At 38.2% G+C, this 17,405-nt stretch overlaps 4 protein-coding genes across 7 annotated transcripts; 2 read left to right on the top strand and 2 right to left on the bottom strand.

Moving 5' to 3' along the window:
- The first annotated feature begins 317 nt into the window (after nucleotides 1-317).
- LOC131026598 (putative late blight resistance protein homolog R1A-10) lies at nucleotides 318-4,374 on the top strand. Of its 4 annotated transcripts, none has more exons than XR_009102348.1 (3): nucleotides 318-2,033; nucleotides 2,242-3,491; nucleotides 3,964-4,374. XR_009102348.1 is itself a non-coding variant. In XM_057956507.1 (2 exons), the coding sequence occupies exon 1, from the start codon at nucleotides 867-869 to the stop codon at nucleotides 3,459-3,461; it is 2,595 nt and encodes an 864-aa protein (XP_057812490.1). In that variant the 5' UTR covers nucleotides 329-866; the 3' UTR covers nucleotides 3,462-3,491; nucleotides 3,964-4,374. The 4 variants fall into 4 exon arrangements, 2 of the variants coding, with proteins under 2 accessions (XP_057812490.1, XP_057812489.1); XR_009102347.1 differs by adding an exon at nucleotides 3,577-3,804 and having other exon boundaries at nucleotides 332-3,491; XM_057956507.1 differs by having other exon boundaries at nucleotides 329-3,491.
- Nucleotides 4,375-5,700: 1,326 nt separating this feature from the next.
- LOC131024743 (putative late blight resistance protein homolog R1A-10) lies at nucleotides 5,701-8,325 on the top strand. The gene has a single exon (XM_057954281.1). It carries the CDS (start codon nucleotides 5,701-5,703, stop codon nucleotides 8,323-8,325), a length of 2,625 nt encoding a protein of 874 aa, XP_057810264.1.
- A 522-nt stretch (nucleotides 8,326-8,847) lies between these two features.
- LOC131026629 (serine/threonine-protein kinase PEPKR2) lies at nucleotides 8,848-12,735 on the bottom strand. Its single transcript, XM_057956545.1, has 5 exons — nucleotides 12,624-12,735; nucleotides 12,376-12,528; nucleotides 11,297-12,265; nucleotides 9,751-10,047; nucleotides 8,848-9,402 (listed from the first exon to the last, which is right to left on the bottom strand). Exons 3-5 carry the CDS (start codon nucleotides 12,042-12,044, stop codon nucleotides 9,047-9,049), a joined length of 1,401 nt encoding a protein of 466 aa, XP_057812528.1. The 5' UTR covers nucleotides 12,045-12,265; nucleotides 12,376-12,528; nucleotides 12,624-12,735; the 3' UTR covers nucleotides 8,848-9,046.
- Nucleotides 12,736-13,702: 967 nt separating this feature from the next.
- On the bottom strand, nucleotides 13,703-17,127 carry LOC131026634 (pentatricopeptide repeat-containing protein At5g09450, mitochondrial). The gene is made up of 3 exons (XM_057956550.1): nucleotides 16,963-17,127; nucleotides 16,591-16,876; nucleotides 13,703-15,046 (listed from the first exon to the last, which is right to left on the bottom strand). Exons 1-3 carry the CDS (start codon nucleotides 16,998-17,000, stop codon nucleotides 14,147-14,149), a joined length of 1,224 nt encoding a protein of 407 aa, XP_057812533.1. The 5' UTR covers nucleotides 17,001-17,127; the 3' UTR covers nucleotides 13,703-14,146.
- Between the last annotated feature and the right edge of the window lie 278 nt (nucleotides 17,128-17,405).

The raw sequence follows: 17,405 nt of genomic DNA on the forward strand, positions 1-17,405 counted from the left end.
ATGATATGTCTGTATGCAATTTAGAGTGTTTTTTAAAATGGTAAATATCATATTAAACCCGAACTATACCAATTTTATCAAAAATGCATTGAATTAATGTTCTCTAAACCCTCAATCTATCGGGTTTGTATTAAAATATCCCCTGTTCATTTTTCAATCACTAGAATATATCCCGCATCCATTTTTCGATTACCAAAAACGTGACGTAGCTCGCCAGATGCCACACTATAATTTATATTTATTTTTTAAATGGCATGGGTCGTTTTGTACCATATCATTAAAAAAATTAAATTCCACGTTGGAATTTGGACTCCACACTATAAATTAAAATCTACGGTTACAACTAAGAATTAACTGAAGAGAATTCTCAAAACACTCCATCAACGCCGATCCTAAACCAATGGTCGAAGGCCGGCCCATGTCACATTTCTGGTGATTGAAAAATAGACGTAGAATATATTTGATACAAATCTGATAGTTTGAGGACTTAAGAAAACACTTATTATAGTTCAGGGTATTTTTGATAAAACATGTATAGCTCAAGATTTAATATGATATTTTTACCTTTTTTTAAAAAGCTAAAAAAAACCATGAAAACTCTCTTAATTTCGAAAGTTGTAACTCGAATTATTAGTTTTGAATTCATCATCACATAAGTTTGAAATTTATTTGATTGTATAGGGAGAAGCTTGACTATAAGAAAATGAAGAGTATTTGAGTGTTTTGAAATTTTCGGATAACCACTCATTTTAACAGGTGCGCTTTCAAAACCTTATCCTCCCACCACCTGCCGCCGTTGCCAACTCCTCCCGCTTCACACCTTCTACCACCATCACCACCACCACCACCACCACAATCATATTTCAATGGCGGCTTATGGTGCAGCCACATCTCTCAAGAATACGATTCAGCGTATTCTACAATCGTCTCGCATTTCTCTCGTTTCCCACTCTCCACAAATCTTACAACCTGCCTACGACCAGATGGATCGATTGCAGAAAGTTCTACTCGAATTGGATGAGACCAGCTGCAGCAAGATCAGGACGGAGGTGAATGCTTTGGATGAACTCATAAAAGAGGCAGTTTGGGAATTCGAAGATTTACTCGAATCCCAAATCTTACCTCAGATTCTTCCACAGCTCGAAAGCGAGAGAGATCACTTGTCGTTCTGTGTAGATCTGCAGAGTCTGCAACACCATGTTGATTGCTTCGTCGAGATGGTGAAGATGATGGAGGAAGAGTACATCATTGAAGTAAAGAATATGGCTGAAGTAGAAGGCGAGCCTATTTCCTCAAGAATTGATTTTGGTGGAATCAACTCAAAGATGGTTGGATTATCTTATGAATTTCAAAAGGCCAGAGATTATCTTCTTGAAGAAAATAACAATCTACCCTATTCTATTATTGGGATGGCGGGCGTTGGAAAGACAACTATTGCTAAGCATATTTTTGAAGATCCATCAATTCAGAGTCATTTTGAGTTTCGAGCATGGGTCAGAGTGGGCAGAAAATGCGAATTTGATGAACTATTACTAAGCGTTCTAGCACAAGTGGATCCCAATGCTTACGAAATGCTTACCCAAGGAGACGATGACGATGAGGAATTAGTTGGACTATTGAAAGAAAGATTGAAGGGAAAGAAATGTCTCATCGTGTTGGATGATGTTTGGGAGACACAAGCAATAAGTCGCATGATAAATTGCTTGAAAGAAGGGAATATTCGTGGAGGGATTCAATACTTAGTTACAAGTAGACAATGGACATTCCCGCAGCATGAGAGAATAAGAGTGAGCTTGTTGGATGAAGAAGAAAGTAAGAAATTACTTGGTGAGAAGGTGTTCGGTGAAGACGGTTTCCCTCTCCAACTTGATAAACTGGGAGAGAAAATTGCTTGGAAATGTGAAGGTCTTCCTCTTATGATAGTCACAGTCGCAGAGCTCCTATCAAAAGCCGACAAGACCCCCGAATACTGGACTGAGGTACTCAAACAACATAGTTCGGTCTTCGTGAAAGCATATAATCAAATATCAGAGGTACTTTTTCCAAGTTATGACTACTTGCCCCAACATTTAAAAATGTTTTTACTCTATATGGGAGCTTTCCCTCCATATGCTGATCAGAGTTCAGTCTTTATCAATTCTATGTTGAGTGTTGAGGGTTTTCTTGAACTGGATGTTGGAAAAAGTTATGAAGATTTCTGGGATAAGCTTTCTAACTCGTATCATCTTGTTCTCGACACAGAAAATTTGTGGTATTTCAATAGTCGCTATCGCGTGCATTCTTGTTGGCAGCACTTATGTAAGGTAGAAGCTAGTAGGATCAAGTTTTTACATGTCTTACGAGGTTGCGATGATGTTATAAAAGACCAGCGCCGCTTGTGTGCCCATTGGAACAGTCTATTCTGCTTCAAACAAGTGTATGATTTGATAAAAAGTGATTGTGCATCCACTACCCGTTCTCTCCTTTGTTTTGGTCTTTATCACCGATATCCAATCCCAATACATGCCATGGGTTTCAAGTTGCTCAGGGTACTATATGCTCTTGGAATTCGATTTTACTATATCCCAATTGAAATTTTGAAACTTGTTTGTCTGCGGTATCTTGGCCTAAATTTCAACGGGGAGCTCCCTCCTTCCATATCCAACCTTTTTCACCTTCAATTCTTGGTTATCGATCCACATATGTACATTAAAAAGCGTGGAGTTCAGTCTTATATGCCTGTTCAAATTTGGGACATGCAAGAACTAGAGCGTATTGGTGTCTGGGGAAGGGACCTACCAACCCCTAATACTGATGGTGCTACCTTGAACAAACTCAAGACACTTTCTGGTGTGAGTGCAAACAGTTGTACAAGGGAAGTTCTCAAAAGAATTCCTAATTTAAAGGAATTAGGAATTGAAGTGGAGTTGAAGCCTTATGATGATGATGATGATGAAAGAAACCCATTGAGTTGCTTGGGTTATATCTCCCAACTCCAGAATTTGGAGAAACTTCATTATCGGGTAAAGAATCCCGTGATAAAGTATGAGTGTAATACGATTCCTCTTTCAATGTTTCCATCAAGTCTCAAGGCGTTATGGTTGTCTGGATTAGGGGGGTATTCTTGGAATTACATGAATGACATTGGTTCGCTGCTGCCAAATCTCGAGATTCTCATATTACAATGCTATGCATTTCGAGGCCTAGAGTGGGACATAACACCAGGGACTTTTTTGAAACTTATTGAACTTCAAATTCAAGACACCGATTTGGTGCGATGGAGACCTCAACGTGGAAGCTTCCCGAACCTTCGTAGACTAAGCATGAGTCATTGCTACAAATTACAACAGCTCGATTGGCCGTATGACCACTCTTGGATAGAGATCATTCATTTACGCAACTGCAATCCTTTAGCCGTCGCTTGTGCCAAGGAATTAAAAGACAAGTTTTCCTTTCGACTTTTCGTCAAATCTTCTTTTTGAGGTCAAGTGAGTCTGCGACTTGCCTAACAGGTTAGTGTTACTACTTTGCAATATTACGTCTTAATGTTTGTGTTATAGTCACAGTGTTTGAGATTGTCCATCTATCGATTTTCAGGCAAATGAAAGAGCCGATCGAAGGATTTTGTCGATGGTTATGAAAACCTGAGTGCTGGATTGTGTTTGTAACCAAAATTGTTTGAAAGTTGGATTAGTGTGAAAACATTAGTCCCTTGTTCAAGGATTTATGTGAAAACATGTTTTACAAGTGAAGGGTACGTCGTCGTGTTGCAGTTCAGGCTAACTTATGTTGCTTCTGAATCGAGAGTTGCTTCCCCTGCCGCAGGTGAGTCTCTGCTGTCTGCGTTGGTTTTTTTAATTTAAGAATTACTGCTTCATGTCTACTAAAATCGACTCATCTTTATAATGCATAACCTATAAATGAATCGAGTAACTTGAAAGTATTGGGCTCGTATTGCTACTCGTTGCCTTCTTTGCGTTGTAGGTATGAATCGCCTTACTGGTGTGGAATTGCAGCTAGATGGATCCAACTCGCGTGGAGACGCAGAAAGAAGCAAACGAATCGAGCTGAGTCAAGTCGAGTAGATTCCTCAAGCTCACCGTCATCTCGGACTAGAAGCTGGCGCAGATAGACTCGTTGGAGTAACGGATTCTAGCCAACTGAAAGGATCTTCGATGCACGATCTCCTTCCTCGTTGGATAGCGTGTTTGTGCTCGTAAAATGAGGTTCATCTCTTCCACTCTACAGAAGCCATTGTGTAGATGTTGCTAACTCATATGAAGTGCTCTTGACTTGAGCTCGAGTTGTAGACATCAAGATTTGATGTTAATTTTATTGGACATAAATATTTGTTTCTTTAAGTAGTGGTAATAATATATGTTCTATTTTAAGTCACAGGCTGTTATTTACATCAACTTTATATATCAGCAAACTCCTATATGTGTTATACCACATACAATTTACAACGTTTTCAAGCAAACATCAATTTTATATGAGGTCAACTTAAAGCATTAAAAACTATAGAATATGAGTGGTGAAAGCAACATGGTTGTACCGTAAGCTTAGAATGCTGTACAGAGGTTGCTAGTCTTCAAGTTATTTAGTTATTTGCCTCGAATTAGAATGATAAGTCTATGAGGCACCGTACAACATACAATCGGGTTGTACTCACACGTAGACCCTGACCGCATCTTGATCCGAATCCGTATCATCACCCGAATTATATAAATGACACTATTCTGGATGCAGGGTCAATCCGATTGTATAGTATACTCGGTTGTACTCAAATTTTTTTGTAGTATATTTCTAAAATTATTTTAGGCAATGCAAAATACTCCTCTATAAAGCATCAGAGTGAGTGGCTATTAGATTAACTAAATTTATTGTATAAAAATAATTCCTCTATAAATTTGCTTTAAAACAATATGAATTCCACTTAAAAGAATGGAATTTAGCTACTTGTGAAATTCAAATTTATTTAGTTAAATGATGAATCTATCTTAGATTTTTCATAAACTAAGAGTTGAACATAGAATTTGCATTATACTCTTTTCGTCCAGGATAAGCGCGGTACTGAAAGAACACGAGTTTTATAAAATATTAAAATATATGTATAAAGTGGAAAATTATCTCATTGAGTTGATTTGTTAGGTAATTAATAAATAGTTTTGATATGAGTTTTTCGTAAATATTACGAGTGAATATAGTAAAAGATAATGATATATGTACTTGGACTTATTCTAACTCTTATCATTTTGCGAAATATTACAAACTATCAATTGAAGTGGGGAAGTGACACTGTTTCATTTAATTTGGTAGTTGATAAACATTAAAAGCAAAGTTGATTTTGAAGCAGCTCTCATAATTTTCAACTGCTTGATTGCTCAATCTTCATAATCTCTTGCTACTATTCTTCTACACAATTGCCTTCAAAATCATCAATAGATCCATTTACCATTACATTATACACATCTTTCCAAATCATTTACTAAAATTCTTGAATGTGGTATTGAATGTTTCTGAATTTGTATCAAAACCAGCAGAGTGGTACAGCAGAGAGCTGAGATCTATCATTTGTTTCATCTCTATTTGCTTATTATAATTCCTTCTTCTTCTCTGTTTCTTTGTTAGGAAATTTGGCTAATTGCAGTTGATTTTAAGCTTCAGTTTGGAGGAAAATTGCAGAGCAAAGCAATTTCATTCTGAGCTGATAATTTGGGTATGGCGGCTTATGGTGCAGCGGCTTCTCTGAAGAATACGATTCAGCGTATTCTACAATCGTCTCGCATTTCTCTCGTTTCCCACTCTCCACAAATCTTGCAACCTGCCTACGACGAGATGGATCGATTGCAGAAAGTTCTGCTCAAATTGGACGAGACCAGCTGCAGCAAGATCAGGACGAAGGTGAATGCTGTGGATGAACGAATCAAAGAGTCAGTTTGGGAATTTGAAGATTTGCTCGAATCCCATGTCTTGCATCAGATTCTTCCACAACTCGAAAGCGAGAGAAGCAACTTGTCATTCTCTGTAGATCTGCACAGCCTGCAACACCGTGTTGATTGCTTCGTCGAGAAGATGAAGATGATGGAGGTGGAGTACACTCATGAAATGGAGAATATGGCTGAAGAAGAAGGCGAGCCTATTTCCTCAAGAATTGATTATGGTGGAATTAAGTCAAAGATGATTGGATTATTTGATGAACTTGAAAAGGCCAGAAACTATCTTCTTGAAGAAAATTACAATAAAAACTATTCGATTGTGGGGATGGCGGGCATTGGAAAGACAACTCTTGCTAAGCATATTTTTGAAGATCCATCAATTCAGAGCCATTTCGAGTTTCGAGCATGGGTCAATGTGGGCAGAAAATGTGAACCGAATGTACTATTACAATGTGTTCTAGCTCAAGTGGATCCCAACACTTACCAAAGGCTTACCCAAGGAGATGACAATGAGGAGGAAATAGTTGGACACTTGAAAGAAAGATTGAAGGGTAAAAAATGTCTTATCGTGTTGGATGATGTTTGGGAGGTACAAGTAGCGAATTGCTTGACAAACTGCTTCAGAGAAAAGAATATTGTTGGAAGGATTCGATTCTTACTTACAAGTAGACTAGAAATAGCACACAGGGAGGATGGGTATGGAAGAGTGCGCTTCTTGAATCCACAAGAAAGTAAGGAATTACTTAGTGAGAAGGTGTTTGGTGAAGAGCGTTTCCCTTTTAAACTTGAAAAACAAGGAGAGATGATTGCCTGGAAATGCGAAGGTCTTCCACTTATGATAGTCACGATTGCAGAGCTCCTATCAAAAGCAAACGACAAGACCCCAGAAGAATACTGGACTAAGGTAGCCATACATTCTTCAGTCTTCAAGGATGCATATAATCAAATATCAGAGGTATTTTTCCCAAGCTATGACTACTTACCCCAATATTTAAAAATGTTTTTTCTCTATATGGGAGCTTCCCCTCCATATCTTGATATCCGTCTGATCACGCTCAACAATTTGTTGAGTGTTGAGGGGTTTCTTGAACCAATTGGAGAAGAAAGTTTTGAAGATTTTTCTAAGACATGTTTGAAAAAACTTTCTCTGTGGTATCATCTTGTTCTTGACACATCACAGCCAGAGGAATTTTGGTTTTTGATGGGGAAGTATCGTGTGCATTCTTGTTGGCAGCATGTGTGTAAGGTAGAAGCTAGTAGGATCAAGTTTCTACATGTCTTACAAAGTTATGACGATATTATAAAAGACCAGCGTCGCTTGTGTGCGCATTGGAACAGTTTATTCTGCTTCAATCAAGTGTATGATTCTATAGAAAGTGATTGTGCATCCACTGCCCGTTCCATCCTTTGTGTTGGTCCTTATCACTCATATCCAATCCCAATACATGCCATGGGTTTCAAGCTGCTTAGGATACTACATGCTTTGACAGTACGATTTTACGATATCCCAATTGAAATTTTGAAACTAGTTTGTCTGCGGTACCTTGGCCTAACTTGCGACGGGGACCTCCCTCCTTCCATATCCAACCTTTTTCAACTTCAATTCTTGGTTATTGCAAGACATAAGAACATTAAAAAGCATGGAGTTCAGTCATATATGCCTGTGCAAATCTGGGACATGCAAGAACTAGAGCATCTTGAGATATGGGGAAGGGACCTACCAACCCCTAATTCTGATGCTTCCTTGAACAAACTCATCACACTTCTTGGTGTGAGTGCAAATAGTTGTACAAGGGAAGTTGTCAAAAGAATTCCTAATTTAAGACGATTAGGAATTGAAGTAGAGTTGAAGCCTGATGATGATGATGGTGACGCTGATGATGATGAAAGCAACTCATTCGTTTGCTTGAGTTATATCTCACAACTCGAGAATTTGGCTTCACTTGCATATTGCGTCAAGAATCCCGAACTGAAGTATGAGTTTAATACTATTCCTCTTTCAATGTTCCCATCAAGTCTCGAAGTGCTAAATTTGGGCGGGTTGGGGTATCATTGGGAGTATATGAATGATATTGGTTCGCTGCTGCCAAATCTTGAGGTTCTCATATTAGAATGTTATGCCTTTCAAGGCGCGGAGTGGGAAATAACACCTGACAGTTTTTTGAAACTTCATGTTCTTGCAATCGAAGACACCGATTTGGTGCGATGGAGACCTCAACGTGGAAGCTTCCCAGTGCTTCACAGTGTAAGCATGAAGCATTGCTACAAATTAGAACAACTTGATTGGCCGTATGATCACTGTTGGATCACGATTGAATTAATTGATTGCAATCCTTTAGCTGTCGCTTGTGCCAATCAATTAAGAAACATGTTTCCCTTTGAACTTGTCGTCAATTCTTCTTTTTGAGGGTCAAGTAACTCTGCAACTTGCCTAACGGGTTAGTCTTACCTACTTTGCAGCATAACGTCTTAATGTTTATGCCCTTCGCCTCTCTCATTTCCGTTATAGTCATAGTTCTATCAATTTTCAAACAACATAATTTCAATTGTTGTATTACCACATTGTTGTATGAATCTAAGGATTAATTAGGATTTCACTTTGGATTTTGTTGAGGATCATGAAACATGAGTGTTGAATTATGTATGTAGTTTGTAACCAAAATTGTTGTAAGTTGGATTTGTGTGAAAGCATTACTTATTATGCATGATTTTCACTTTGTTTTGATATTGTGTGTAATCAATTGAGATGTATTTCTTTAATAGCTTAAAAATTTGAGATTCTGGCAAGTATAATACTCCCTCCATCCACCAAAAGCGTAACACAATTATCTCACTATAACCCAACATTTCTAGTACAAGCTATATCAGTAATATTTTTAAGTTCGAATTAAAAAATCATCATGAAATCAAACTTTATATATCAGCAAACTATTAAAACCTCACCAAGATATCATTGAAGAAAACACTGTTATTTACATCAATTTTATATATCAGCAAACTCCTATATGTGTTAGACCACATATAATTTACAACGTTTTCAAGCAAACATCAATTTTATATGAGGTGAAGTTAAAGCATTAAAAACTATAGAATATGAGTGGTGAAAGCAGCATGGTTGTACCGTGAGCTTAGAATGCTGTACAGAGGTTGCTAGTCTTCAAGTTAGATGAGCACTCCTGCTGGATCTCCCTCGAGGGGCTGCATATCCTGCTACGTTTCGCCTCCGATATCTCGACATGTGAAATCGCCACCGCTAACATGTCAACCAAACCACCACTCTCACTCTCACCGCCACCAGCTACTTCACCCGACGTTGAACTTGAGCTAGAGTCGTCACTGAGATGGAGATGGTTAGACGATGTTGTCCTTTTTCTCTCCGACTCTTTGCCTCGAATACAAGTTAGCTGCCTCGTGCTGTTGTTACTTGGTCTGTCAGAATACGTCTTTAGTGTAGGTTCGGTATAGAATGAAATCCATGGATGTTCTGTATACAAGAAACGAGAGGCGATTCCAGGCATCAGCAGACAGCAGGAATAGCAACTCGTGGATCGAAACCACAGTAAGTGATGAATAAGTTGAAAGCATAGAACACGTTATCAAGATCATGCATTTACTATCTAATTGTATTTCAGTATGATTGAGTATCCACAGAAGCTACTTATGGGACTAAGACTTGAAGCAACGGACTTCGCTTTAATCGGTGTTTTTTTTTTTAATATTCAGATATTTAAATTTGCAAACTTATTGATTCACACAAACAAAAGAAAGGCATATAATCTTTGGAATGACCACAGCAGATATTTAGCACTCATGTGTAGAAAGAGAAACTCACTTAAAACCTCGTTAGCCGTAAACCTCGTTGATGTACTTCTGGTCAACATTCTGGAGAGCAGATCGCGAGCAGGTTTCGAAACAGACTCCCAACTACCGCCAATGAAATCAAGTTTTTCTTTCTTAATGGCCTCAAACACTGTCTCCAAAGAATCGCCTTGAAATGGAAGAACACCGACTAAAAGTGCATGAAGAAGGACACCGGCACTCCAAATATCCACTTTCTCGGAGTAATCACCCGTCAGAACTTCCGGAGAAACGTAAGAAGGACTTCCAACAATACCAGACAGTCTCTGACCTGCAATGCATAGATGAAAATATTTTAGTTCTCAACTCACCTCATTCCGTCTATATTCATTACTCCTCCACATAGCACTGCAGAAGCACCATTCGTCAAACATGAGCAATAAATTAATAACTATTTGGTGATCAGGAATAAAAATAGATCGTCCTCGAAAGAAATTGGTCACTACAACCAACTGTCGCCTCTTTTGCTTTCTGAACATAGGTACCACTTTCTCTAGTCTCTTCGAAAAACTTAATAGAACGTACTATCCTAAATTCAATCACATCACATGTTCCACCAATTTCACAGAAGAAATTCTGTTCAAGGGGAGCAAATCACAACCATGGTTTTAAAAGGCGTTCTTGAGGCTCGCCTCAGTGCAAGGTGCCCGGAAAATGAACCTGAGGCGCATGCCTCGCATCTTAGGTTTTTTCTGTTTTTTGGGTTTAATGCTCGAGGCATAGAAACACCTTTCAAAACCTTGATCACAACTTTCTGCAGCATCACTTTTTGCTCTTAGCACTGTCCCAACACTTCAACATCTAACTAATGTACACTCGGATGAACATCCATTTACTTTCTAAGAGAACATGATATTTAATTTATGCAGGTCTACTAATTGACTTTCTCACTGTGTAGCTCAACTGCAGAGGTGTTACAAACACAAGCAATTAAAATTCAAAAACGTAAAATGCAGAAGCAATTACTGCAATAAAAAGGAAATTAACAACAGCTTCACCAAGAACCAAGGTAATGGCCAAGACAGAAGCAAAACAATAATTATGCAAACATCAATAACAAAAGGATTTTGTGGAAGTAACAGAAAGGTAAGATTAGAAATCGTAAGCATGTATTATACTAGCTACAGTCAGCTCAGTGCTAGAAGCCAGTTAGTAGTAAGAAAAAACATTGTCCAGATACTATAATCGACAGTTGCAATTCAAAAGAGAAACAGAAAAGAATAGAAAACAATATAAATACTTCCAGCATGTACCATGTCGAAGAACTGCTCAGAAAGACTGCATTATGTTTCTGCGACCATTGCCATAACGCCCTAAACTTAAGTCAGTAGATAATTTTTCAGTTAGCAACTGTCAGTGACCATTTCAAAAGGAGACAAAAGAAAAATAAACACAGATTCACAGAAGGGAAGAAAATATGAGTAATTAACCGCATCACGATTTTAAATGAGGTCATTACAACAAAAAAATTGGAGATTATAACATTAGAGACATTGGGGAATATGGTTACGTCGTATTACCATCCAAGATCCTCACAGCCAATCCAAAGTCGGCAAGCTTCATTTGTCCCGAGGATGTGAGGAGAATATTCTCGGGCTTAATGTCCCGGTGAACCACACCCATCTCATGGCAGTACCGTATAGCCAGCATCAACTCCTTGATCACGTTAGCAGCCTTTCTTTCAGAATACAAGCCTTCTCCAGACATTTCATCGAGCAAACGCCCTCCAGAACATAGTTCCATCACAAGATAGAAAGACTCACTATCCTCATACACTGCCTTCAGCGTCACAACCCCCGGATGCCCAGAAAGGTGCTGCATAATCTCCACTTCGCGATGCACAACCTCCTCCCCTTTCCGCAATGTCTTGCACGCAAACTCCTCCCCGGTCGCCTTGCTCCGACACAACACCACCGATCCAAACTTCCCCTTCCCTATTGTCTTATCCAGCTCATAATCCTGGGCAATCTTCTTCTTCCTGCCTAACCGAGTCACAGCATCAATACAACCAATTTTCCGCTTAAGACCCCTACCCGGTAACTCCAAGCTTGCAGCCCCGCACGCTGGGGCAGTAACAACTCCATTAATAACACTCCTACGTGAATCAATCTTCGAGACTACCCCCTCCCTACATTTCTTTTTCCTTCTGAAATAATCCTCAAGCGACAAATGTGACCACCGGAATGCCAATTGAGTCTCCTCTTCGAAATCATTTTGGCACCCTTCCGAGATCTCAGCTCCCTTCCTCTTCTTCCCCAAACACTCCATATAAAGCCTATATTCCCAACCTGTCCCAAGTTATCATAGAGAAGCTATATCAACTTAATTCCGCCTCCACCCAAATTCTCCAAAAAAAGAAAAATACTAAAATCAAACCCTAGATTAGCCCCAAGATTATCCCTTTTCACCCACTTCCATCTAAATACATAACAATCAATAAAATTACAGTCACAAGCGATGTAACTAGGGCACCAATTCTTGGTGCAATCCTGCAATTTAAGCCAATATGTTGTATCAAAAACAGTTCTTTAACAGAAAGCAACATCACAACGACATTCCAGATATAAAAAAAAAGACCTAGAGATTCCAATATTCATACCTTGAAATCTAGGACAAATCTTGTACTTTTTCCTGCGCCCCATTTGCAGATTACGGGCCAAGGTATAAGCTTTCTCTCAAACTTAAAGCTCAATCTTCGAGGAATTCTAGAAATATCTGCAGTGATCCCACAAAAATATCTCCCCGATGAAATCTTCAAGAATACACAAGAGGATAATTAATTCGAATTAAAAAGAAAAGATTAATCAAATGTTGGTGATGAAATTTATAGCTGGATGTAATGGAAACCTCGTCGCCGGAAGGAAAAGGATGAAATTGGTTAGATCTTTATACATTCACTCGCTTCGTTTAGTGTAAGCTATCTTTATCAATATATAGAAATAGAAAAGCTAAACCAATTACCTATAAATTTTCTATTAAAACTTCATTAATATCGTCATTAATAGCAATTAATTTAATTATTACTAGTATATGTTCAATATACTTTAAAAAATTATATTTTAACTAATTAATCAATTTAATCTAGTCAAAATAATTAGTACTATGATTCATCAATTTTTTGATGATGACTCGAACTCTCAAAATAAATACTCTCTCCGTCCCAAACGAAATGTCCTGTTTTTTCTTTTTGGACTGTCCCAAACGAAATGTCATGTTTTCTGTTTTGGCAATACACTCTCTCTCTATACTTAATATTTAAATAATTTCCACCAACCCACTTTATCTACTTTATACACATTTCTTAATCTCCGTGCCGAAAAGAAATAGAACATTTCGTTTAGGACAGAGGGAGTATACTCTCTCCATCTCACAAAAACATGAACGTTTTTCCATTTTGGGGTGTCTCACAAAAACATGAACCTATCCATTTTAGTACATCATGGCCCACCACTACTTTTCCTTAATTAATTCATTACTCTCACAACACCTTTTAAAGTGGGTTCCATTTTTCACTTACTTTAACTCTCAACTAACATTTCTTAAAACCCGTGCATTTCTCTTTGTTCATGTTTTTGTGAGACGGAAGGAGTAATATATAATAAATTTTCTTGAAAACAATTTCTTCTAACAAAAAGTAATCATGTTTTCTTAATTAAGACTATCAACATCGTATTAAATACAAAAATAAATGTCGTTTCAACCTGAGAAACAAGAAACAGACGAATATTGTGTGTGCCTAGCAGTAAGTGATTAATGTTCAATGACTAAGATTCTAGGTTCAAGTTCACCGTGATACAATTTTTTTTTTAAGTAGTTTATCAAAAAAAAAAAAGGAATGAACAAATATTTTCCTAAATAATTATCTTTATTTAATTTTTGCATCAAACAAATTTTCAATAAGCCTTGAGTTAAAAAGACAAATAAAATAAAGAAGAGAAATCATGAATATAGCTTCGGGATATAATATCAAAACACATTCTACAAGCAACTGAATAAAAGTTTTTGTTATCTTTCAAAATCAGAGTAGTGAAGTTTAACGAGGAAGTACTGAAGAAAATTTCGATCAATCGGGTCAACCCACTTGATTTTCGGGTCATCCCTATCTGGCTCGGGCTATTTCCGATTCGTGCTAATCGAGCTGAATTGAGTCAAGAGTTGCCACGAGCGCACGGAAGAATGCAAGTTTTCCGATGCTTCGAGTTGTAGTTCAACGCGTCCAACGATAAAATTAACAGCACGAGAGTACACCCCGAGCAATGTGTATATCCCTTACTCTGTTACAAACTTATTACCACTTCTTCAAACTGAAGCCTGCTCTTGAAACTACAGCTAACACCAAATTTGTCGAATCGAATCGCATCGCCTCGCCCTCATCGCGTTTCCTCCGTCGGATCACAGCCCTTTTCTCTGAGTATCATAAGGAAACCAGCTGCTGTATCTGCCAAACCAGTTTCCTCCAAAGCTGCTAAGAGCTTCATACACATGGTGCCGTTGAGCTCCGAAGTCGCAGATTGCTTCCATTGCTCGACTATTTCGCCCACGTCTTCCAAATATCCGAGTATCAGATACGACGAGAGCACACATACATAGTTCCGTGCAGTCATCTTCTGCCCGGTCATCCTCAACGATTTCCAGATTTGGTCGAGTTTCTCCTTGCTCCCCAAGCCCCCGTAGAGAATAATAAGGAAGTCGTACGATATCAGCTCTCTCTGCGTGATGCCTTTCTCGCTCTCGACTACAGAGCTGGAATCAGAGCTAACCAGATGAGTAGAGGTGATGTAAAGCTTAGCAAGCTTCTGATATCTGATCCAGCTCTCGTCGCAGCCTGAATCAGCAGCCATCGAGTCAAGAATCCTCGTTACCTCATCCATGTCCAGAGCTGCAGCACAAGAGCTTACCCATAGATTATACGTGAACAGATTAGGCGCAACGTTCTGGGATTTCATGTCTCTGACGATTAGGGACACCTTCTCCAGCTGCCCAACTGACATGTATAGAGTCATGAGCTCGTTGAATGTGATGGCCTCCAACGAGAGGTTTTCTCCCTTCATTCGCTCGTAGAGAGCCTCTGCCTTCTCAACCTGCTTCGACCCGGCATAGCAGTGAAGGAGAGCAGTGTATGTCTCACTAGTTTTTGCCGAGGAAGGCAGCGCTTCAAAGTAGCGCTCGGCAGCATCAATGCCGAAAACTTGGGTCATCAGGTCGATGCGGACTGCATAATCGGAGTCGGATATTTGATACTCCTCATGACTAACTATCCACTCTGAAATCTGCAAGTTCATAGCATTAAAAATTTGAAATTCTTGAATAATTTCCATAAATAGAGTAAGAGAGACAATCTGAATACAATCAAGTACCAAAACAAAAAGAGATATATTGCAGCAATAATCTAATGAATAAATAGTCTCTTGCGCATTATGTTTAATCCATCATAATCATACTAGAATCATTCCAGCAGCAAACAAGATAATTATGTTTGAAAATCATAGCTCCAACGCCTTATAAGCTCCCAAAAGATAAGTTTCTCAGCACCAATCATTTTACAAAAATGATTCTACCGTGGTTCGTTATTTCCATCACATTCCCTTCCGATTTCATTTGTCTTCAATTTATCTCTTTAATTAGGATTTTCTATCTCTTCGTCTTATGAGTGACTCCATATTCTTGGAGCTTAAGAATTTCACCATACAGTTCCAACAAAGTTCAGCTTAATCATTTTGAGCTAATAATAACCTCACAAAAGTAATACTTTCTTCACTATTTTCTTTTCTTTTCCTAATTTAAAGAGGATCAACAATGGTTCCCCAATTTCCCTCCTTGGTGACTCAAACTCCCAACATATTGGTTGGAGGGGAAGCGTCTTACCATCTGAGTTGCGCTTCGTTGTCAAGTAACACTTTCTTCACTTGATCTTTTACCATTTATCGTATAAACCTACACCTCGACTCAAGCTTAATATCATCATAATCCTGATTAGCAACAACATAAACCACCCCAACCTTTTCAAACTGAAGATCAATAAATCCAATCGAACACGACGACCAACAAACACATAGAGTTCACATCATTTCCCATGGCATATAAGTAATAAGAACAAGGGATAATTGCATTTAAACACACAAACTTTCAACCAATCTGATTGCGCACGTGAACTAAGAAATTCCGCTTCCAAATTTACAAACTAACAATTGTTTTTGATTTTTCACACAGTTGTTAACTTCCCTCAAATTAAAATGGCTGCATGGCTTAAACGACCAATGGACTATGGGGGGGTTTACTTTGCATGATTGAGTATTTTTACCCTCAAGATTAAGATTTTTCGTCAATTTTACCCTCTCAATGGGATTTAAATCAAAAAAATTAACTCAAATGATAGAAATAATCAAGGGCCTTAAGTTATCCCAAAGTTTCAATCTGTCTAAGTAAACAAGGGATTGGCCTAACTATTTTATCTATCAAGACTAATCCTCAAAAGTAAACGCCACCTAAATGATGTAATTGGATGTCTACGTCACTTCAACTAGTCACGATGACATTAATTTGCTACTTTAGCTAACCACAATAGCATTAATTCGTCGATAAATTGGCAATAATGTGAAAGATCAAAAATAGGTGAAAATTCATGTATTTGAAGACATAATTTTTAGTTCATCTACAAAATCATAATTGAGTGAAAATTCCTGTATTTAGGCGCAATAACTAGCAAAACCTAGAAACCAATCATCTTTTTCAAAGATCTAAAGTCACACACACACACACAAATTAGGTAACAAGTACAGAAATGAAAAAAAAAATGGGGGAAAGGTTTGGGGACCTCGAGAGCGTGCTTGTACCGGCGCGAGCGGCGGAGGTCTCTGGTGATGCTACGGAGATCAGAAAGGGGAATTGGGCGGCCTTCGCCAGCCCATTTCTGCAGAACATTAGTGACACTTCTCTTTGGGAGGCGCAGCCGGAAAATTCTGCTCTTCAAATCATCTTTCTCATCTTCCGTGTATTCAATTACGCTCCCTTCCTGCGTGGCCGTGATGGATTCTTCTTTAATCGCTCCGATGCTTGAAGAAATGGACCTCGATAGGGTTCTACCGTCGCTTCGAGCATTCCTACAGGCAAAATCCAATACAATTTTGCGCGGATTTTAGCAAGCGAAACTCGGTAGCTGGAAATGAGGAAGAGGGGGGAGATGTACCGAGTGAGAGAGTGGAAGAGGAAGCGGGCGGCGGCCATTGATTTGATCTGAGCTCCAATGTTTTTTCCTTGGCTTGAAGCAGCTCTACTTTGTGAAGGCTAAATTGCCAATTAGCAATAGCTCAAATATATTTTTGGATATCATAGTATTTTTTTTCTTTTTCAAATTCTTCAAACAATATGTGAACTTATCTTTTTTATTAAAAAAAATAATTACTTTGATTGATTTATTTATTTTATCATGTTTTACGGAATTCGACGACCGAATAATAAATCTGTTTAATTAGAATTGCGTAATAGATAAACTCAAAACTTTAATTTTGCCATTATAAGTGAGATGGAGGGAGTATAAAATTAAATTAGCTATAAAAGTGATTACTTTGCGATGTCCTTTATGTAATTTTGACTAAATCTATATGATATCCTTTATGGTAATTTTTATAA

This window comes from Salvia miltiorrhiza, chromosome 5 (assembly GCF_028751815.1).
Source record: "Salvia miltiorrhiza cultivar Shanhuang (shh) chromosome 5, IMPLAD_Smil_shh, whole genome shotgun sequence".
Taxonomy (NCBI): Eukaryota; Viridiplantae; Streptophyta; class Magnoliopsida; order Lamiales; family Lamiaceae; genus Salvia; species Salvia miltiorrhiza.

What these genes read in the sequence shown, in the direction of transcription:
- LOC131026598 (XM_057956507.1), top strand. Translation starts at nt 867, where the DNA reads ATGGCGGCTTATGGTGCAGCCACATCTCTCAAGAATACGATTCAGCGT.
- LOC131024743 (XM_057954281.1), top strand. Translation starts at nt 5,701, where the DNA reads ATGGCGGCTTATGGTGCAGCGGCTTCTCTGAAGAATACGATTCAGCGT.
- LOC131026629 (XM_057956545.1), bottom strand. Translation starts at nt 12,044, where the DNA reads ATGGAGTGTTTGGGGAAGAAGAGGAAGGGAGCTGAGATCTCGGAAGGG. An exon ending in GGCTGTGAGGATCTTGGATG is followed by an intron (nt 10,048 to 11,296) that starts GTAATACGACGT and finishes TATGCATTGCAG; the next exon opens with GTCAGAGACTGTCTGGTATT. An exon ending in TACGGCTAACGAGGTTTTAA is followed by an intron (nt 9,403 to 9,750) that starts GTGAGTTTCTCT and finishes TCTTGTATACAG; the next exon opens with AACATCCATGGATTTCATTC.
- LOC131026634 (XM_057956550.1), bottom strand. Translation starts at nt 17,000, where the DNA reads ATGGCCGCCGCCCGCTTCCTCTTCCACTCTCTCACTCG. An exon ending in CTCTTCCACTCTCTCACTCG is followed by an intron (nt 16,877 to 16,962) that starts GTACATCTCCCC and finishes TTTTGCCTGTAG; the next exon opens with GAATGCTCGAAGCGACGGTA. An exon ending in GGTACAAGCACGCTCTCGAG is followed by an intron (nt 15,047 to 16,590) that starts GTCCCCAAACCT and finishes ATGAACTTGCAG; the next exon opens with ATTTCAGAGTGGATAGTTAG.